At 46.3% G+C, this 23,022-nt stretch overlaps 1 protein-coding gene across 1 annotated transcript; it reads left to right on the forward strand.

Moving 5' to 3' along the window:
• The first annotated feature begins 6,180 nt into the window (after window positions 1-6,180).
• On the forward strand, window positions 6,181-6,945 carry LOC127756798 (uncharacterized). Its single transcript, XM_052282174.1, has one exon. It carries the CDS (start codon window positions 6,181-6,183, stop codon window positions 6,943-6,945), a length of 765 nt encoding a protein of 254 aa, XP_052138134.1.
• Window positions 6,946-23,022: the final 16,077 nt, after the last annotated feature.

Genomic DNA, 23,022 nt, shown 5'->3' on the forward strand with positions numbered 1-23,022 from the left:
ATTTGAACCGGACACAATTGTTTCAAACCCAGAATATTGTGTTCAGGTTCAAACCGGAGGATTGAGTTTTTTTTTTTTAAATAGAAACAGAAAATTCCAACGGTTGGCTAGTGCTGCGTTCAGGCACAGACGTGTGGGCTCCCAAGCGACGTGGGCCCACATGTCGACAGCATGAGGCGCAGATGGAGATGGATAAGTACACTGTACACACCCAGCAGGCGTACGTTTCTTACCAATTTTGCTCAAATCATCTGCTTCAAATTAATCCTCCCTCCCTCCCTCCCTCAACCCTACCAAAATTCCCCATTTCGATCCCCTCCCCCCAAACCAAACCCTAGCAGCCGCCGCCACACACCCCCAAAATCGTCGCCGGCCGCCGCTTCTCGTCGTCACCACCGGCCGGCTCCGTCGCCGGCGGCAAGCCAGGTACGTGCTGACCATCTGCTAAGCCTCATATACACATGCATCCGATCATGGCTAGCTTTCCTTCCGTTTGATTGAACTGTACTGTGTGTCTTTCTCAGCTTGCTACATCTCGACTGCTTCTCCGGCGATGGCGGCGGCGGCGAGGGAAGACATCCACCCGGCGACGATGGCGTACATCCACCACCTCGTCGAGGTGTTCAGGACCACGAGCTTCGACGAGGCCTGCTATGACCAGAACTACATGGGGAGCGACGCCGACATCTTCCGCCACCGCCCGGGGACCACCGCCGTCCCGGACGACGTCGGCGGCGCGCTCGACGCCATCGAGGAGATCCTCCGCAAGGGGAGCCCCACGCTCGCCGCCGACGAGCGCCTCGACATCCTCTACAACCGAACCCTGCAGGAGGAGACGGTCGGCGCCGTCGAGGACGCCGTCGCTTCCATGGAGGCGCAGGTCGCCGGCGACCGCGGCACCGTCGACGCCAAGAAGCTCCGCCTCAAGGCCGTCCGCGCCGCCGCGGCGGAGTACCGCGACGGCCTCGCCGCCCTGATGACGGCGGCGGACGGAGCAGAGGAGCAGGAGGCCACCGCCGCCGTGATGTCGCTGCTGGAGCGGCTCGACGCGGCGGAGTCGGAGGCGGCCGCGCTGGCGGCGGACGTGGACGGCTTCGACGGCTTGGTCGAGCAGCTCGCCGCCGCCAGGGAGAGGCTGGTGGAGGAGAAGGCGAGGCTCGACGCCATCCCGGTGCCGTCCGGCGATCACCGGGAAGACGACGTCATCGTCTTCCGCGCCGCCGATCGATTCAACAGGAGTGTTCGCGTGCTGCGAGAATTCGTAGCTCAGTACGATGCATGAGAAATGAAAGCAGCGATGACAGTGAATTGGTGATGGTGATTACATATTGTCCCTATAGTGATGAAAAAATATGTGTATTTTTTATCCGCAAAATCAGAAGAGACAATATATTTGTTATAATTTTTTTAAAGGATATGCTTTTGATATGTCATGGTGAATTTGATTTCGTTAAGAAGAAATGTTTATATATATATGTACTTAAAAAAGGTGTCCGTGCGTTACAACGGGAAGAACTAATGTTATGAAAATGATTATTGTTTACTCTAAGAAAAGCATATTCCTTTAGTTTATGGATGAGTTGATTTCCACGAGCCAACGAGATCTAAACCATTGATGTTCTGAATTTTCTCTCTCATAATATGATGTATGTGTTGAACCATAATAAAAGAGTTTGCTGGGAGTCTCTTGTACTAGACAAAGCCCACCATGCGAAGGGCTAAGAACGGTGGTTCAAAATTCCGGGATGGAATTTCTGAAATTTTGGGTAATTCCGAAGCTTTTCAATAGGGAACTGTTTTGCCCCTCTTTAGTTTTAGAATATTATTTTAATTTAGAAATTTTATTTAAATTTCATCAAACTTTGTTCAACATTCAAAATTTTATTTTGAACCACAATTAATAGGAATAGGAATAGCAATAGGCAAACTGATATATAAACCCTCGGCTTGACGATTAAGAGGTAGTTGAAGACAATGCCGATATCAGTGACACGCATAAGTTAATCAACACAATGGACGATTCAAATCCAATATTCTCTAATGGAAAAAAACATTACAGAAGCATTCTCCAATGAGAAAAACATAGAACAGTATAAGCAGTCTCTAACAGGAAAAAATAACTAGAGAAAAAAATAGAACAGTATAGAAGCGGTAGCAAGTAGGGGTAGCAAGCAATAGCAGTGCAGCATGCACGATACATAGACCATATTTATGGACTCACTAACTCCCGCATCTTCTTTATCTATTGCATGGCATGTCCTTATCCAATCCTTGAAGAGAGAGAGAGAGAGAGATTGCATGGGAGGGGAGTGCCACCACTGCTACAAAGAAGATTTTTCCGAACGGTCCAAATCGATTTTCACATGCGGTTGCCCGACCCACATGCGAGAAAAGGTCTGCGAAAATTGCTATTTCCCATGCGGCTAGCGTAACAGCATACAAAAAGGTGATTTTCGCATATGGTCCTCTAAGCCAACCGCATACGAAAATATTTTTTGGCCAAAAAAAAATCCAACAAAAAACCCTAGCCGTCCCACCACACTGCGGATGCACGCTCTCGCCGCCGTCGCTCCCGAGGGTAGGGGTGGCGGATCTGTCCGCCGACCGCTCGCACCCACCGCCGCCGCTCGCCACCATTACCTCCAGTCATCGTCGTTGCCCACTGCTGCCTGCCAGTACCACCTCCCACCTCGCCAATGGATCCACGCGGATCCGGGCGAGGGACAGCCACCACCGCCGGATCCGGGCGGGGGATGGCCGTCGCTGCACCCCTTCTGCCCCGCCGTCATGCTCCTCTCTCCTTAGCCGCCGCCCGCAGTCACTTGCTCCACCGCTGCTGCCCAAGGTCGAGGACGGCGGATCTACTACTACCAACGCTCCCCGCCGGCGCCACCGTCACCGCTCCTGCTGGCGCCCGCCCAACCACCGCCGCCCGTCGTCAGTAGCCGCCGCCACCAGCCGTCGCGGGTGCTGAGCCCGCCGCCGCCGACCCTCCCCACCGCTACCGCCGCGCCTCCCTGCTGCCGTCACCGCTCCAGCCGCCGCCCGCCCAACTACCATCCGCCCGTCACGGGCGCCGAGCTCGCCACCGGTTGCCGAGAGAGAGGAGGGGAGAGGAGGTGGGAGAGAGAGGACTGATAAATGGTGGAGAGGGAAGAGGAGAAGTGGTGGAGACAGAAAGGAGTAACACGAGAAGATAAAATTGCCAGTGCAAAATTTTGAAGTTTTGGAGAGGGAAGAGGATCCTTAAGAGGCCCCCATGTTCAGAAATGTAGGGGAAAAGATTGTTTACTACGGTAATCAATTTCTAAAGACTGATATGTGCACACTTGCTCTAAAATCACATTATCCATACGGAAGCAATTAATATTAACTTAAAACCCATAGAAATTATAGCTACTTCATACATATATATAAAGTTCGTACTGAATTCATTCAAAGGTTACTGTATGTTGATGTGCCATCTATATTGAAAGGGCCGGGAGCAACAAAATTTGAAGGCATGAATGTTGCTGAAATTTCTTGGTGCAGCCAAAGAAAAGTCACATCTGAACCATGGTCCTTGTTTCTTCATATCATATGATACTTTTGTTATAAATTTTCTGAAAGGTAAAATAAATATAGTTTCTGAACAGAAAAATAATACATCATACATATGGAGCAGATACACAATCAAACAGGGCAAGTATATGCATTAGTTAGCTGCATCAACACATAAATTGCGAGAGGTTCTTGTTAACACCTAGCATATTTTTATATATAACTAGGAATTAAGTGCATCACCTAAATTGATACCAGTACACAACTCGTCTCATTGTGCGGTTGCGCCTGCAAATAAAGGCTAGATATCTACCATGTAATTCAGCATATCATTGTATGTTATAATAAGGACAACGTAGTAGATACATATATAGTACTGATGATCAGTATATGGATCATGAAAAGAAGTTCTTAATTAAGGAAATAAACTTTGTTCTATATGCATAAATATAAATCTGGTGAATTAAACTTTATTGTCCGAGATTAGTATTTATGAAGTGATATCTCACCTGTAACTAGCCATGCCTGCATATGTTTGATAGAAAAAAAAATGTCTCCTATCAGCAGATGTACTGTTCAAGAATTTTTTTTTTCTAGCATGACAGGATGCAAATGAAAGATAGTATGCGTTGTGATGAGTGCTGCCATTAAGTTGTCAGTTATCTGCAGATCTATTCCAACGCGCTCAAAAAATCATGGATGCAAATTCAGCAAAGCACGAAGGAAATCTTATTTGAGCAAATATTGTTTCAGGATGAATTGTATAGTAGAGAATAATAAGGAATTGGAAAGATTCAAAAGCAGGAAGGTCAAAAAGGTACTGAATAGATATGATTATATATTTTCTAGAAACTGAAGCTAGCTACTATATCATATCTTATTATTATTAGGATATCATGTTAAAAATTACAGATATCTGCCCTGGACCAAACAGGCATTAATCCATTACTATGATCTGATAGATACACCAGTTGCCTGAAAGTTAAATCAGATTTAAAGCAAGCTAATTTCCCTACAAAATGAAGGACATCATCATGTGAGAATAATTTCGCACATGTATTCTGTATGACTAAAGGCAGCAGAAATCAATTTATGCAAAATGTCGAAACGGCGCAGCCGGTTCAGCTAACACATTGGAGACACCCAACGGAATCATGACAGTACGAAGAGGCAGCCGCCTCCGCTGCTGGCATAGCCAAAACACGCCAGATATTAGTCGAAAATTCAAAAGAGCCAGGAAAAAGGAGAGATCAGATCAGGAGATCCTCCCCCTGTGTCGCTTGACGCATCCCCTTGGCCCTCCAGCTCTTTGGATATTGGCAAGCGGTGATGCCCGCAAAGTCTCCAACTCCCTAGCTACCTTCCTTCTTGTTAAGCTTTTCCACTGCATCATAAAAAGAAATCATTTTGTGAGGTAAGTGCAAAATATTCTTCATCAGCTTCCCATTAAACAGAAAATCGTTTCTTGTAGCCAGATGACCCAAGAAGCTGCAACACAGCAATAGAAAAGAATATCCCTCTTCGGGCCTTGTAATAGGTTGATAAGGTCAGCCCCAGATGAAGGGATCTCATTCCAGCCAAATACCACTCTAAGGCAACACCAAAGAAACCAAGCAGGAGCACATCTGAAAATTAGGTGATTCACACTTTCCTCAATCCTGCAGAGCTTACAATAAGGTTCCTCCTTCCAGTTCATTTTCTTAAGTCGGGCCGCAACCTGAATTCTACCCTTACAAAGGAACGTAGGCCTTACAAAGATTCTGTAAATTTGTGTCTCTCACTCCCCCAAACAAAATTTCTCTGTACAAGACTTCCAAATCATAGTGTCTTTCTCCTCTGTCAGAGTGATTTCCCCCAGTTTATCCTGTAGGTCATTCCAATCATCCAAATCTCTGGTGCCTAAAACCTTGCGGTTGTTCTCTAATTTTAAATTAACCGGCCACAAAATTAAACCGATACAATATGTTTCCTTTGGCTCCCTAATTCCATGGTTAACTGAGATGAAGTAGAAACACACATAGAGGCACCATTAACGAATCACAGATAGATCACCGGACTTGCAATTGCATGCATCAGCGTCACCTCAGATCACCGTCGTCGCATTCCACCGTCCGGCCGGCGAGATCACTCAGGCGGCTGCCGGCACCGGCGCCGCCGCCGGCCGCGGCTACGACATGGCCGCAGATGGAGGAGGCAACGGTCCAGAAACTGACGTTTGCCAGCCTAGCTGGTGCAGCAACGGTCGAGAAATCTCAACGCGGATGGAGCGATGTGATCGAGGTTGAACTTGAAGACGACGCGTAGCACGAATCTCAACGCGGGATCGTACGGCCGCGCGCTAACCTAGCACTAGCTGGCCTCACCACTGACACTCTGACATCCCCCCTCGCTTTCCGTGTCGGCTTTAAATTAAATGCCCCTGAGCTCCATTGATCCCCATTCCCCGAATCCCTAGCCACCCATCTCGCCGCCGCCGCCGCCGCCGTCAGCCGCTGCTCCTACTCCGACCCGCCGGTAAGTTCATCTCGATCGATCACCTTTGATTTGTGCTTAGACGTACGGGAAGTGATCTGATCACAGCATTCCATTCGATGAACTCATCTTGCTGATTTTTTTTCTAGCAAGGTTGTATTGATCTCGATGGCGGCGCCCGTGCTGGTCGTGGTTCGCCTGGACGCGGCGGCGGTCGACCCGGCGACGGTTGCGTACCTCCGCGACCTCGTCGGAGCTCTCAACGGGAAGACTTTCCAGCTCGCCTGCGACAGCCAGATCGCCGCCGCCGACGCCGGCATGTTCCGCCTCCGCCCGGAGACGTCCCTGCTCGCCGGCGTCCCCGACAGCGTCGCCTCCGCCGTCAACGCGCTGGAGGAGCTCCTCCGCAAGGGGAGCCCGGCGCTGGCGGCGTACGAGCGCCACGCGACCTTCCTGAGGCGCGCGCGGCAGGAGGAGGCCGTCGGCGCCGCCATGGCCGACGTGGTCGCCGTCAACAACCTCATCAACGACCTCCAGGACGCCCTGGAAGCCAGGAGGGTCCAGCTGGTGGCGGCGCAGAGCACCAAGTGCCAGATCTTCAATGAGATCACCGCCGCCGTTCGCTCGCCGGCGGTGATCAACGAGGAGAGCCGCGCCTGGGCCGCCGCCGAGCTGGCGGCACTGCTCCCAAGGCTAAGACAGGCGCAGGAGAGGGAGGCGGAGGTGGAGATGGCGATGGCGAGGATGATGCCGTCTTTCCTCGTGATGTTTTGGCACCTCGAGATCGCCAAGGCCCGAGTGGACGCCGCGGACGCGGTGCTCGATGCCATCCCGGAAATGCCCAGCAACTGGATGGATGACTTTCAGGTCGTCTGCGACGGGGCAATGCGTTTCGAAGAGAATGTGAGCGTGCTTCGCGAGTACATGGCATAGCCAGGCTGGATCTAGATTCAATTGTTTCAGTACTCGTTTGTCGATTTGTTGCTGCTATTGATTTATCTTGAGTTTGATAAATGTGTGGAACAAAATTCGTGGATGAATAATAATAGTTGTCTCTTAAAAAATAAGCCATTTCTAGTATACAAAGAAGAGAACGAAGTTTCAACTGCAAGATCAAAACTGATTAGATTATCATAAGTTGTACGTTTAAACTGATTTTGAAATGATTTAATTTTACAAGTTCGGATGGTGAGAGATATAATATTAGCAACCTTTTATACAACATTTACTTAATTAGCAAACACTACTGGAGAACTGATTTTTGCTCGAATGGTAAAAATCACATTTGTCCCGATTCGAACAGGAATCAGGACTAAAGAATATCTTTTAGCCCCGGGTCAAACACCCAACGGCAGTTTATGATCTTTGGTCCCGGGACTGAATATCATTTTTAGCCACAATTTAATAGTTGTCATGTCGTGTCAGGCCCAACTATCTTTAGTCCCGATGGATAGCACTAACCCATACTAGAGATATCTTTAGTTCCGGTTGGTGTTATCAACCGGACTAAAGATGCCTCCACGGTTAGCTTAAAAAAAAGCATCTCTATTCCATGTTAGATGTGTGTAGTAGCTGGGATGGTAATACGCGTGAGGGCCAAGGTAAGAGATCCAGTACATTTTTTTTTAGTTCGAATCCCATATCCTACACATTTTTTTGAGTTGGTACGCATCTTTAGTCCAAAATTGATAGTCCCGGTTACACAACCAGGACTACTAAGGGTTCCCAACCGGGACTAAAAATCACTTCCCCAGCTATGAGATGAGACTATAATCATGTGTGGATGAAATAATGATTAATTAATACCTACTAGTAGATACATGGACACCTAACGGGAAACTGTGTTACAATATCATTTGCAAAAGAAGATAATTGCTGCGGGCTGCGAGGCATCTTAATTATAATTACGAGGTATCGAGAACGGGCTATTTATTAATACTATCGATATTAAAAAAAATAATCATATATTGAATATATTGGCTACTTTCATAATTATAGTGGTGTAGATTAAAAGAGTTTTTACCTACTCGCGAAAAAGCTAAAATTGGACCTCCAAATTATTGTACTTAATTTCGAAAAAACATTTGAAGAAACTGAACAAAATAGATATATTATCGAGAGTCCAATATGCGTACTAACTTCCTTCCACATTACAATATGTTTTGGCCCTCTCCACCTCTATTCTACGTTCAATAACATCCATATCAATTTAGATACATATATGAGCAGTTATATTAATGCATAAATATCTATTCAAAATCCAAAATGATTTATAATATGAAAAGAGAAAGTAAAACTCAAAACTAATTACGAATTTTAGAATAATGAATCACATAAACTATGTAATTTATAATTAAGTTAATGCTAACTATAACTCGGTACTTAGTCATTTTTAATTTCCGCATTATTAAATCATACTAAAGCTATAATTGAAACGCAGATTATATTATGGAGTAATGGTCTTGTAGTACTATAGCCCACTTTGGTAAATGTAACTTCACATCAGTACTAAAATTTCTCATCACTACTACAAAAACCCTCATAAGGACCGGCCTTATAGGTGTCGTTTCATTTAAAACCGACACCTATGTCGACCCTTTTCCCACCTCCACACGATGAAAAAAAAGTAGAACCGACACCTTTAAACACTATAGGTGTCAGTTCTATTAAAAAACCGACACTTATACTATATGTGTCGGTTTTTTGTTTAGAACCGACACCTATAATTATATTATATGTGTCGGTTCTATCAAAAAACAACCACCTATACTATAGGTGTCGGTTTTTTGTTTAGAACCGACACCTATAATATAAATATAGGTGCCGGTTCTATTAAAAAACTAGCACCTTTGAAAAAAACCGAGCCGAGCCGACTAACCGAGCCCACCGTCCTTATCTACTTTCGCATCCCTCTCTCTCCCTCCCATTCTCTCACTCCCTCCCCTCTTTCTCGATCTGTCTCTCCCCCTCCCCTCTCTCTCTCTCTCACTCGCGTCTCCCTCCCCTCTCTCTCTCATTCGATCTGGAGGCGGCGGGCTCCCACGGCCGGCGGCTGCCTGGCGGAGGCAGCGACCACTTGTGGGTGGCGACGGGCTCGCGCGGTCGGTGGGTGCTTGGCGGAGGTGGCAGCGGTGGCGGTGGCACCGACAGGAGGGGAGGTGGTGGGCTCCCTCCTCCAGATCCGGCGACACCAGAGCCAGTGGGGAGGTAGCGAGTTCCCGTGGCGGCGGCGGCCAGTGGGGAGGCAACGAGCTCCCACGGCGCCGGCGGTGGCCGTGCCCTCCCCTCCGCCAGATCCGGTGGGAGGGGAGGCGGCGGGTTCCCGCGGAGGCGGCAGCAGCGGCGGCCGCCGCGCCCTCCCCTCCCGTGGGCGGCGGGTCCTTCCTCTTAATTTCACACCCTACTATGAAAAAGCCAATCACATGCAGGCAATAAATAGATTTTAGCATGTGTCCAACCATGTTACCTGCGGCTCTTTAAAAATATAGTATTTTCATAGGAGGGTAGCTAGCCGACTGCCTGCGAAAATAAATTTTCAGAGGTGAGCCTCCTAAGACAGCCACCTTCAAAAAACGATTTTCACAAATATTTTTTATCAAAAAAATAGATGGGGCGTGGGGGGTTGAGGACGTGATCGGCATCCAATAGTTTGTCTTTTGAGGAGGAAGTGACTATATTCCTCGCAAAAATCGATGGTAGTGGATGTCATTGAAGACTTGAAGTAATTGCTAAAGGAAGACGAAATGACAATACTGCCGTGAGCATTTAAGAGTGCACCACATAAAAAATGTTGTCTACATGGGTGGCCATCGTCATACCACTGTCCGCGTAAATATATATATTTTTTCTACGTGGTGGCATAAGGAAACCATCTACACATGTCTTGTTATTATGGGTGACCACTTAGGGCAGCCGTCCAAATAAATTGAAATGATTCTTATGAGCCACTTAGCAGCCGTCATTTGCATTCTTATCTGCTGTTTGGTTCTTAGCCACACTTTGTCATCACTTGCCAACAAAAATTGCTACACTTTGCCAAAGGGAAGATGATCAAATTCTTAGCCACTACAACTTACTATACTAAGCCTAAGGAAATCTTGCCACACTTTTTTAGTCATTAGCATGTGGGACCCAATTTGTTTGAAGAGAATCTTGCCACACTGTGGCTACAACCAAACACCTGCCAAGTTTATTAAATTTGCATAACCTTAGACGTGGTAAACTGTGGCTTGCAACCAAACACCTGCCAAGCATGAACGTGCCTACGCAAAATTGTTTCTCTCTGTGACTGTGTTAGCCATGGCAATGTCCTAATCTCTATCTGTTTCTAATTACTACAAGAATACGGGATTTTGTCAAGTTTACACATTTTCTTGGCGGTCAAAACTAACCGCCAAGTATACACATTTTTTTTAGAGGGTTATGTACGACCGCCAAGGTATATGAAGCTTTTCTTGTGGGTTGCCCTAATCGACAAGGAAAACTCTATTTTTGTTGGCTGTTGTAAGCAAAACCTCCAAGGAAAGTTAGAAATGAACGGAATTTTCTTGTCGATCGGTCGATCTGACCGCCAATAAACTTTTTATTGACGGTTAGCCAGCATGAAATTTGAATTTCTCTTCCCCTCTAGACTTGATGGTTATTTCTTGATGGTTGGCCGACAAGATATAAAACCTTGGTAGTTTTTATTCTATCCTTGGCAGTTTTTGGCCACCAAGAAAATTCTCGATTCTTGTAACAACAGGGATCCACTGTACAATTAATTATATTAGGAGGGTAATAAACGTCGAACTAATTAATTTGGTGTTAACTGCCTATTAATTAAAAATCATAAACTAAAACAATATAATCACTCGAATCTCTCTACGCCATGAAGGCCCCAAGAATCCATGTTAGAAGGGTTCAAAGGCGTTGCCGCATGTGCCCGAGGATGTACCGTCTGATCAAGGCTAAGAGCGTGCCCTCGACCATTTTATTTGTTCGATGAATGAATAAATGTTTATGTATATACATGTGTAGATTTCTTTTATTCCTTTCATCCTATGCGTAATTTTTTTACTTCCTTTGTCCCATGGTAGAAGGGATTATACCTACTTTTTCTTAAAAAAAACTAAGTAGCAAAAGTGCATATGATTGTACAAAGACTGATAGGCAAGGAAATAAAGTAGCATTAAAAGATAATAGGTGGGGGGATAAGGAGGAATAAAATAATATAAAGGTTGGTAAGTAGAACATAAACGATTATCTCGGGTTCCAAAATCCCTTATATTTTTAAGGAAAAACTAAAGAACAAAATATCTTATATTATGAGACGGAGGAAATATTCATGCACTCTTCTATGTCAGGGAGTAAACTATTTTTTTCTGAAAAAAATGGAAAACTACTTAATATAAATAGACTTGTTCGTAGAAAATCACTAACTAGATAGATGAGTTATTTGTAAAAAAAAAAATTAACCGATTGATGTGGGGAGGTGAATTTCCCATATGGGATATGTAACAGGTAGTAAATCTTTTACTGTGTGTATGCAGCCAATATATAACTTGTACTCCCTCTATTCCGAGCCTAAATATTCCATTCCAAAATATAAGGCACAACCACTCTTAACCCAAAGACCAAGAAATAATTATTATCATCTTGTAGTTCAGATCATCATAATAAATATAATGCATGCATCCAATAGGATTAGATAACATGAGAGTGGATGATTTAAAAATAATAATAATTTAATGGAGAAGATATCATAGTTAATTGCATGCTTCCATGCATGCCTTATATTATGGAACATCTAAGAAAAGTGGTTATGACTTATATTATGCAATAGAAGGAGTAGTAAATACTTCCTCCGTCCCATAATATAAGGGATTTTGAGTTTTTGCTTGCAATATTTAACCACTCGTCTTATTCAAAAAATTTTGAAATTATTAATTATTTTATTTGTGACTTACTTTATTATTTACAGTACTTTAAGCACAACTTTTCGTTTTCTATATTTGCAAAAAAATTTTGAATAAGACGAGTGGTCAAACGTTGCAAGCAAAAACTGAAAATCCCTTATATTGTGGGACGGAGGGAGTATTTTACTAGTGTGCTGAGAGTGGGTTTGTGGGAACGTGGACAACTGGGTAGTGGGGGAAGAGGGAAACGGAAAACAAGAAAAACAAGGGGAGAGAGCAAAAACCAGAAAACGAACAAAGGGGAGGTGCAGTACTCATTAAAAGACTTGTTTGTTAGCTAGGGCCTCTAGATAGCTGTTCGGCAGACTGGAGCTGTAGTCCAAACAAATAGTTTAGCTCCATCTGAAAAGAAAGTGCAGTGGACTAAGTGAAACGGGGTTAGGGTCGCTCTAAAATTCCACTCCATGCTCTACTCCTGGGGACTTCTATAGTGAGATTGAGGAGATTGATGTGGGAGGTGAATGTCCCATATGAGATGTACCAGGTAGTAAACCTTTTACTCTGTGTGTATGCACAGCCAGTATAATTTGCAGAAAATATTTTACTAGGGTTTACTGTACTAAGAGTGGGATTGTGCGAACGAGGGCAATTGGGTTGTAGGGAAAGAGGGATACGGAAAACGAGAAAACAAGGGCATAGAGCAAATACCAAAAAACGAATAAAGGGGAGGAGCAGTACTCATTAAGACTTTTTTTAAGGGGTTCCAGCTGTTTGGCAGCTTGGAGATAGAGTCCAACCAAACATTTTTAGCTCCATCTGAAAAGAAAGTGGAGTGGACTAAGGCTACGTTCGTTCCCAGCCGTTCGCAACTCCCCTTCTCGTTTTCTGTACGTACGCTTTTCAAACTGCTAAACGGTGTATTTTTTTTTGCAAAAAAGTTGTTTAAAAAATCATATTAATCCATTTTTTAAAAAAATATATAGCTAAAACTTAATTAATCACGCGCTAAACGCTGCTTCATTTTACATGCCGGGGCAGCCTAAGTGAAACAGGGTTAGGGTCGCTCTAAAATTCCACTCCATGCTCTCCTAGAGTGGGATTGAGGAGTTGATTTTTATCAAAACAGGGTCTAAGTAGTATAGCGCGCAGCATACTGATTAGCATTACCAATACGTTGAATAAATATTCCTCTGATCAAATTGATATTGCTCAGTATATAGGCTTAACTACATATAATTATCGCAAATAAAGGTTTAGCATCAAATGTGTTCGGCCATGATAGCCATTTTAACTTGTACTACATGAAAACAATCATGGAAAATAAATTCCTTGGTGAGAATCATAGGCACACCTACCCTGTCAAATCGAGTCGAAAAACCTTTTTATATGCCATCACATGGAGTGCATCACAGATTTCAATTTCAAGAACATGCTATTGTGCTCGGACATTGCAAACAGCAAACAGGATATATACCTTTATAATTCCTAAATAAAACACTTGAAAAAACATGTGTAATTTCATATAGAAAAAACGCTTGTAAGACACTTATAAAACAATCAAAAAGAAAATGCACGGATATCGGTTGGAAGGAAAAAAAATGTTTCATATTAGAAACCACGAAATGTCCCACATTTGTCTATGCACCATGTTATTCCTAATTTATTTAGCACATAAGTATAGCCGCGTAACGCGGCTATACAAAATGTTTTTGTATCAATCACAGCAGCGCATAATTATCATCATCACCATCATCATCGGCACTAATTAAACTAGCGAGTTGAAGCTACGAATTGCCGGAGCACGCGACGGCAGTCGAGGAATCGCTTCTGCGCTCGGAACAGCACGCCGACGTCCTCCGCGAGGACGGGCAGCTCGGGACCCATGGCCTCCAGCTTCGCCTCCTCCTCCTCGGCCTCCTCCATGGCGAACAGCAGCCGCTCGAGCAGCCTGGCCAGCGACGCGCGCAGCCCGTCCACGGCCGCCGCCACCGCGGCCTCCTCCTACTGCGCCCGGTTCAGCCGCTCCAGCTCCGACACCACGGCGGCGGTGATCACCTCCGGATTATTCCTTCCCGCCGTCTTCAGGTTCAGGGCGGCGAGGCGGGCGCGGTGGCCAGGCAGCACGGCGGCGCGGAGGGCGCGGAGGCGGGGGAGCCTGGCGGCGATGGCGGCGCGGCGGGCGTCGACGGCCGCGCCGGTGTCCGCGACGGCGGCCGCGGTGGCGGCGACCACGTTCTCCTGCTCGAGGCGGCGGTTGCGGGCGTCCTGGCGCGCGTAGGAGGCCAGCGTGGGGCTCCCCTTCCAGAGGAGGTCCTCGACGCCGTCGAGCGCGCGCGCGACGGCGGCGGGAACCTCGGAGGGCTCCGGGCGGCGGTCGAACAGGTCGCCGTCGTTGAACTCGTCGGCCTGGTCGGAGCACGCGTCCTCGAACGCCGTGTCCTCCAGCTCCTCCACCAGGTGCCGGATGTACGCCAGCGCCGCCGGCTCGACCCCCGCAGCCGCCGATGCCGCCGTCGTCGAATCCCTCCCCATCGATCCTGGAGAAGACGTACGAGATCCACACCACAGCACAAGAAATGAAATCACCGTGGACGATTTATCGTATGTGAAGCTTGTCTATAAGCTTTGGAAGTAGAGGTACGTACCTACCTTGAGCGCAGCCGGCGACGAGGTCGGGAAGCGGCCGGCGGTGATGCAGACGGTGGCGGCGGCGGCGGTCGGGAGGGGATCGATTGGGTGGCTAGGGTTTGGGGGGGAATGGGGAAGGGGATCGAGAGGGGGTTTTGTGTGGAAATTGGAAAGAAGAAGTAAATTAAAGCGTGAGCAAAGCAAGCTAATTCTTTTTTTTTTTGTCTCGTTCTGTTCTGCATTTCTGCTAAGCTAATTCCTTTCGTTTTCCATGGCTGCAGGCAATGGCGTATGTATGCAGTGTTGCCGTTGTTCTCAGCCGCCGGCGGCGATGGCCGGCCGGCAGCGATCGTTCCCGTTTTGCATTAGGTGGTAAGCTCGCTGCCGGCCGGCCGTGTTTCAATTTGGTTGACAAGTCTGATCATCAGTTCATCACCACTTTGCTTTGTGCCCTCAATATCCCAACACAATAATCGATCGTATGTGATATGATTTTTATTGGTATATATGCAAGAATTTAAAATGATTAGGGTCGTCTAGTCGACCCAGTGCAAAGGTTTCTTCCCTGGTTTTCTTTTATATTCCAGACATAAGATTTTCTTTTGTGTAAAATCGGAGCAAGTAAAAGTTCATAAGAAGAAAAGTAAAGGTACTAACATATGAAAACAATTGCCTTTCGGCACCACCAAATTAAGTAAGGATTTTGCTATTAGCAACCCTCACAAATCCATGCCAGATTGATGCTGGAATGAATTCGATCCACTTTACTGAGAAGAATCATTATGTATGTTTTCCTTTCATTCGTAAGTTAGTTGATGTAAACAATTTAAACACGTGCATTGCAGATGCATCATCCCTACCAAAGAACACATGAACTTGCGGTCTCCATTGATAATTTTGGTCCATATTCATGTGCCTGCCACTGCCAGCATGGTAACACGAATGCAAGTGTTCATCCTCCCATCAACTTGATCTTGATCGATGGATGCACCCATTCACTTTGAGATTTAACTATACTAGACACGTGCACTTCGTGGATGTGATATGTGTAATATAAAGTAACATGCTGAAAGCCGAATACGTAATGATGATGGAATTAGAAAATCATTGTAGTTGAGCCAATAGATTAACACATTGAAAATCGAAAATGTACAAAGTACACGCTGCCAAGAACATATTGTCATAAGTTTAACAAACACACATGCGGCACAAATATATGTAGGCTCAGTTTCTGGATTTCTGCTAGAAAAATTGTTTTACCATTCTCTCCCATTGGAATCGATTCATTTCAGTCGGTAGGATTTGCATTCCTTAGATCAGGTCATCATAAAGAAGCAATATAGTATAAAAGGCTAGAATTTACATAAACTTCTTTTCAGAGAGTCCAGGGAGATCTGACCAAATTTGACTTCAGACTTTTCAGTATGGTCTTCGATAGAGCCAATATATCTGCAATGACATCACTTAATTAAAACACGTAGAAGAAATTAATTTTATACCACGTCAGGAACACACTATTTCAAACTATATGTGTCCAATTCACGGAAAAGCTGATTTTGTGACACAGCTCAGCCACAACAAAATTGTTTCAGATCCTACTTACAGTCCAAATTAATTGTTCGGTCAATATTCGTATATATATGTGCTTGTTGTTATACATTCTTTATGTTAAAAATTTTTATTCACACTACTAGGAAAACCATTTTTTCGGACGATGGCATTTTTTTTTCAGGTGGGTAGGCCTCTCGGAGCCAAATGGCCGCCTGAGAAAATAACAACCATGGGGTGAGATCGTTGTCCGCCTGGAAAAATCTATTTTCGCAGGCGGATCACTTAAGCGGTCCGCCTGCAAAAATAAAGGTATTTTTGCAGGTGGACCTCTTAAGCGGTTTGCCTACGGAAATTGGCTGTGGCATATAAATAGACTCGGGAGAGATCAGATATTTTTCTAAGTCTCCTCTCCTCTCCCTCAGGAATCAGCTCTCCTCCCCGAGACAAGACCGCCGTCGGCCGGGGTTAAGCCTTCCCCATGACCCCATGCAGCGGCGGTAGGGCCTCGTGGCGCTCACCGTCCTTCTCACCCTCGTGGCACGTAGCACGGACGCGTTCGTCCACAGGGTCGGAGGCGTACAACGGTCGTGGTAGGGAAGGGAGGTGGCGGCGTTCCGTGACCATGGGAACAGTTTGGCGCTGAGGGCGGCGGGATCTGGCGACGGTGAGGCACGGGGTCAGAGTATCGGAGATGACGAGGTCTGGGGGGATCCGGTGAGAGTGATGCACGGGGTCGACAGATCCGGCGATGGCGACGCGCGGGGGATCCACCCCTGTCGCGGCTCCCCTCCCCTCCCTCCAGGATCTGGCCGAAGGGGGGAGGGGGGAAGGGCGGTGGCGGCTGCGACGGCTGAGGTTCCCCTCCCTCCCTCCCTCCCAAATTTGCCAGAGGGAGGGAGGGAGAGGGCTGTGGCGGTGGTAGCGGCGGCGGTTCCCCTCGCCTCTCCTTCCTCGCCCTCTCCCTCCCAAAACCCTAACCCTAGAACAGGCCGAAGGTGGGTAGGGGCATGGGTGGGGGTGGTGGCAATTTTTTTTTGTTCGCCGAGATCACTTTCGCAGGCAAGTGACTAGGCCGCTTGTGCAGGCCTTTATGCGTACAGGCAAATCTTTCCCCCGCCTGGAAAAATGATCTTTGGCAGCCTAGAAAAAGGATTTTTCTAGTAGTGTCATTTGCTTTGTGATGATGTAGTTCGAGCAAGAATTAATAAATCAATTTTATCACTACTAGAAAAAAGGTTTTCGCTGGCGGCCAACATAGGTTTTCGTTGGCAACAAAAGGCCGGTGAAAATAATGCACTTTTAGTGGCGGTTAGCCGACCACCTTTTCGCTGGCGGCAGTCGGTTGCGGCATGCAGGCGGGCGGTGGGCAGCGGCGGCGACTGTTACCGTTTTGCATTAGGTGGTATAAGCTCCGCTGCCTGTGGCGTTTTCGTTGTTGCCATGTCTGATCATCATCACTTCGCTTTGAGAGCCTTCGATATCCCAACATAATCGTATGTGATATGATATGATTTTTATTGGTATGCAAGAATTTAAAATGATTCAGGGTCTTCTAGTCGACCCAGTGCATGATTTTATTCCGGTCCTCTCTGATTTTATTTTTATCTTTCGGAAGATTTTCTTAATTTGTATAAAGTCATAGCAATTTAGCAAGTGTGAAAGGTCCATATATAACAACCAAGCGAAGGTAAAGACTAAGAACATCACAGATCCTAGTATAATTAATTGCATTCTTGTGAATAAAGAATAAAGAACAGTCAGTCAACTTATCCCAGATAGCTAGAGCACACGATTGAATTCGATCCATTATTTGACTGTGTGATTTAGCTAGGTTAATGTAACATTTCTGAGAGTCGTATTTAATCAGCCCATTAATTTCTTCCATCAACTACCGATAAGCAATCAGATTTGGCAAGCGCCACTTTGGTAGGTCATGTGCCTTCATTCATGTTTAATTTTGTGCTCCTTGCTAAGGCCATTCGCAGTGCATTTATATAGCATTTGGCCTCAACAATCCATGTAGATCTCCTTCATGTCCACAAATGTCGTTCTCCATGAAGTACCTTGTCCCCCTACGAGGAACCACTACTACAGAAATTATTTTGCTGTACAGCGACCCTTTTAGTTTGCATGCGGGCAGTAACTCGATCCGCATGGGAAAATCGGCTCATTTTTCCGTGCGGTCCATTTAAAAGGACCGTACGGAAAAATCTATTTTCGCAGACGGACGTATTAAGTGAACCGCGCGTAAAAATGAGACTATTTTCGCAGGCTAGATTGCGTGCGGGTGGTAACTCGATCTGCATCGGAAAATCGGTTCATTTTCCCGTGCGGTCCATTTAAGAGGACCGCATGGAAAAATCAATTTTTGCAGACGGACGTATTAAGTGAACCACACGCAAAAATGAGACTATTTTCGCAAGCGGACGTCTTAACTGAACCGCACGCAAAAATGCATTCCCTCCCACACACTTCAAAATTCCACCTACTCTCTCTACCTTTTTTCCTTTTATTATTCACTTCATCACTCCTCTCATCTCTCTCTGCCTTTCCTCAACTCTCCTCTCCTCCCCTCCACTCTCAGCGCGTAGCGCGCGGGCGGGAGGCGGCCGGCTCGCCGCCGCCGCTGCCCACCGGGCCTCTTATCCTTCCTCTCCTCTCTCTCTACAGTCCTTCCTCTCCCAGGCGGCAGCGACAGCGGCGGCGCGCGGCCCTCCCCTCCCTCCCATTGAAGATCCGGCGGAGGGGAGGGGCATCTTCGGTCGGCGACCATGGGGACGACGCCCGGAGGAGAGGGTGGCGTCGGCGGCGGTGGGGAGGCATGGGGGCAGTGGATCCGGCGTCAGCGATGGGAGCTGGCGGCGGATCCAGCGTCGGGAGCGGGCGACGACGACGGCGGTGGCGGCAGCGGTCTCCTAGCGTCTGGATTCGTCGCAGGCGACCGCGGGAGTGACGGCGGCAGGCCTCGGTGGCGGCGGCAGCTGGATTAGGGTTAGGGTTTTGTTTTTGATTTTCTCTTTTTTTTTGTTTCGATTTTTTATTTTCCAGCGCGGGCGACTTAAGCGCCTGTACGTGAAAATCGATTTTCACGTGCGGGTGCGTCACACGTAAACAAAATTGTGATTTTCGCAGACCCTTCGTTCCAGACGGGCAAAACAACCTCACGCAAAAACCAATTCAACCACACGTAAAAATAGCTATTGTACTAGTGAATGTGAGGCCTTGTTAGAACACATGGGATAAGCAGGAGAGAGAGAGAGAGAGAGAAGGAGATAGAGAGAAAGAGGAAGGGAGAGGAAGGCAGATGAGCACAACCTGGAGAATTGCCATGGACGACGAGGTCGCCATCACCAAGCTCCATGTCCATTGCCGCCACCGCGCCCTACATCTAGCCAAATCTAGAGAGCTCGCGGCTAGACCGGTGATCGCATGTGTGGAGGACAGGATGCTGACGGGGAAAGGTGATGGCAAGTGAGGGGGAGAAGCGGAAGCCTGAGAGGGATGAGGTGGCAGCTAGTGTGGGGAGAGGCAAATCTACGACAAACTGGAGGACACTACCTCATGATCGGCATCAAAGCTCACCAGCAGGAGCCACCTTCGATCCATCTCGTTGCAAAGCGTATTGGATCAATCTACTCGCTTCCAGATCACACCACCCCGATCTGCTTGCCGGTGAACCACGTGGCTCTCCTGGCCATTCTCCTACCCGATCGATGTCCAGCATCGCTAGGTCTAAGAGAGACGAGTGTATTTAAATGTTTACCGCCGGACTCACCATCAAACCTTCGTCAATCAACCATCTTGCTTAGATCATTAAAATGTTCAACTAATGGAATCCTCCCATTGGTAATCTTGAATTCATGACACAACAACCTAGTTTTGAACGATCAATTTTGCTGCTTAGTTACTTTTGAGCCCATGCACCCCCCCGGGGGGGGGGGGGTGGCACTATAATAGAGCTGAGGTTAGACCAGTCTTGTGCTCAGTCAGAGCGGCTATGCAGTAGTGGTTAGAACAACCTGGTCTAGAGTTGTCTCACATAAATTCTAACCAAACACCCGCTTTGTAGTACAAAATTTGTCTCTCTTATCGTGATAACCAGATGTTTGTTGTATCAAAATTATTGGTCACCATGATTTCTCAAGTGGATATTTGAAATTATTATCAAAACATCCAAAACTAGTATCCACTTGTTGAACAACTAGTAATGAATCATCAAAATCATATGTTTCACATGTTAGGATTTTATCTAATACAAACATAAGTATTTCAGCACAAGCGTAGATATAGACTATTCTAACAGGACCAATGTTGCAAAAAAAACAACTCTAGGTAATATTAGAAAAAATTAACACACTCACCATTGATATAAGCCAAATTACTAATAAGCAAAACCTCCATGGTGCAATATTGACGGAATCAAAATTCAATATGGTAATCCATAAAAACATATATAATTTGGTTTTTATTAGATATCAACTACGCAAGAACCAAATCATATTCAAACAAATTATTGTCCAATTTGCAAATTCTAACACTAAAAAAAAAACTAGATGTTGGAGAAGACGAGATCTATGGCCTACTATGGTAGTACCAGAAATGAGATCATTGGATTGTCGCATGAAGCTTCCCAAAGCTTGGACGTACTGTCGGCATCTTTTCTGTCCAATACGAGACTAACCTAAATATTTGCGATGTTAACCTAAAAAGTGTATTTGCGAGACGGTGGAGGGAAGCTGGCGGTGGTGGAAGAGGTCGCCGTCGTTGTACTTGTCGGTTTGGTCGGAGCACGCCTCCTCGAACGTCATGTCCTCCAGCTTCAACACTAGGTGGCGGTCAGGAGGGGAGATCGGGTGGCTAGGGTTTGAGGGTAAAGGAATGGGGAAGGGGATCGAGAGGGAGTGGGGTTTTGTGTGGAAATGGAAAGAAGAAGCAAATTAAAGCGTGAGCAAAGCTATACTTTTGTACTGTTCCAATTCTTTTTTGTCTCGTTCTATTCTGCTAAGCTAATTCCTTCCGTTTTCTATGGCTGCAGGCAATGGCGTATGTATGGAATGCAGTGTTACATCTCCATGTTGCCGGTGTTCTTTTACTGCAGGGCAAATCATAATCACCATCACTATCGTTTGTTGTTCTTTCACCCGTTCTTTTCGCAGACCTTTTTTCCATGCGGCCCGCTCAACCGCATGCAAAAATGCTTTGAACCGTTCACAAAAACCTAAAGTAGTGCACTTTTCTTTGAGCATTCGGTAGCAACCACTGTTATGAAAAGGATTTTTCTGTGCGGTCAAAAAGTCTTTTTCCGTGCCGAGGTCTTGTCCGTCTGCAACCAAGTGTGTCTGCGAAAATAAATATTTTCGCTTGCGGGTGGCCCAACCGCACGGAACAATAAATCTTCCTGTGCAGTCAGGTTAGGTGGACCGTATGGGATAATCGTATTTTCGCGTGCAGTGGGGTTATGTCGCTTGCACGGAAAAAAAAATTCTGAAAAAAATCAATAAAACGAAACCCTAGAATCCGGCCGGCCGGCGGGCGTGCGCGCGGAGCCAGCAGGGGCGGCGTGGATCCGGCCAGCGCGCGTGCGCGCGGGGCCGGCAGTGCCACTCTTGGTCACCTCCTCCTCACCGTCGTCGTCGGCCGGGGCGGCGCAGATCCAGCCGTTGTGCGCGTGGGGCCGACGGAACAACTCCCAGCCATCTCCTCGTCGTCGTCGGCAAATTAATTGGAAAGAAGAAGCAAATTAAAGCGTGAGCAAAGCAAGCTAAATTTTTGTACTGCTCGAATTCTTTTAATTTTGTCTCGTTCTATTCTGCTAAGCTGATTCCCTCCGTTTTGCTATGGCCGCATGCAATGGCGTTTGTATGGAATGCAGTTTTGTTGCATCTCCATGTTGCAAGGACAGGAGCAGGAGAGGGAGGCGCGGAGGTGGAGATGGCGATGGCGAGGATGATGCCGTCCTTCCTCGTGATGTTCTGGCACCACGAGATCGCCAAGGCCCAAGTGGACGCCGCGGACAAGGCGCTCGAGGCCATCCCGGACATGCCTGGTAACTGGATGGATGACTTTCCGGTTGTCTATGACGGGGCAATGTGTTTCGAAGAGAGTGTGAGTGTGCTCCGCGAGTACATGCATGGCGTAGCTAGGCTGGATCTAGATTGAATTGTATCGGTACTCGTTTGTCGATTTGTTGCCGCTATAGATTAATCTTGAGTTTGATAAATGTGTGGACCAAAATCCATGGATGAATAATAATAATCGTCTCTTCAAAAATAAGCATTGCTAGTCTACAAAGAAGAGAACGAATTAGTTTCAAATTCAAAACTGATTATATCATCCTTTGAAGGGCCTCTATTTGATTTTGCGGAGAAAGTGATGGGGACGAATGAGAAAAACACTTTCCCTAAAAAAAATGGGTACACACTTTCTCTTAAAAAAATGGGAAATATACTTTTTAGGTTAACATCGCAAATCTTTAGGTAAGTCTCGTATTGGACGGAAAAGATGCCAACAGTACATCCAAGCCTTGGGAAGCTTCATGTGATAATCTAATGATCTCATTTCTTTTACTACCATAATAGGCCATAGATCTCGTCTTGTCCAACAGCGAGTTTTTTCTGAGCGTTGAATTGACAAATTGGACAGTAATGCCGATATCAGTGACACACATATGCTAATCTAACACAATGGGATACACACAGTGGAGGAAAACATAGAACAGACCTTAATTATAAGCAATCTCTAACATGAAAAAAAAATAGAGAAAAAAATAGAACAGTACAGAAGCGGTAGCAGGTAGGAGTAGCAAGTAATAACAGTGCAGAACGCGCATAGACCATATTTATTGACTCACTAACTCCCGCATCTCCTTATCCATTCCTTGGAGAGAGAGAGTACAGGGCAGGGGAGTGCCACCACTGCTACCAAGAAGATTTTT

Source organism: Oryza glaberrima, chromosome 12, assembly GCF_000147395.1.
Source record: "Oryza glaberrima chromosome 12, OglaRS2, whole genome shotgun sequence".
Lineage (NCBI taxonomy): Eukaryota > Viridiplantae > Streptophyta > Magnoliopsida > Poales > Poaceae > Oryza > Oryza glaberrima.

What these genes read in the sequence shown, in the direction of transcription:
- LOC127756798 (XM_052282174.1), top strand. Translation starts at nt 6,181, where the DNA reads ATGGCGGCGCCCGTGCTGGTCGTGGTTCGCCTGGACGCGGCGGCGGTC.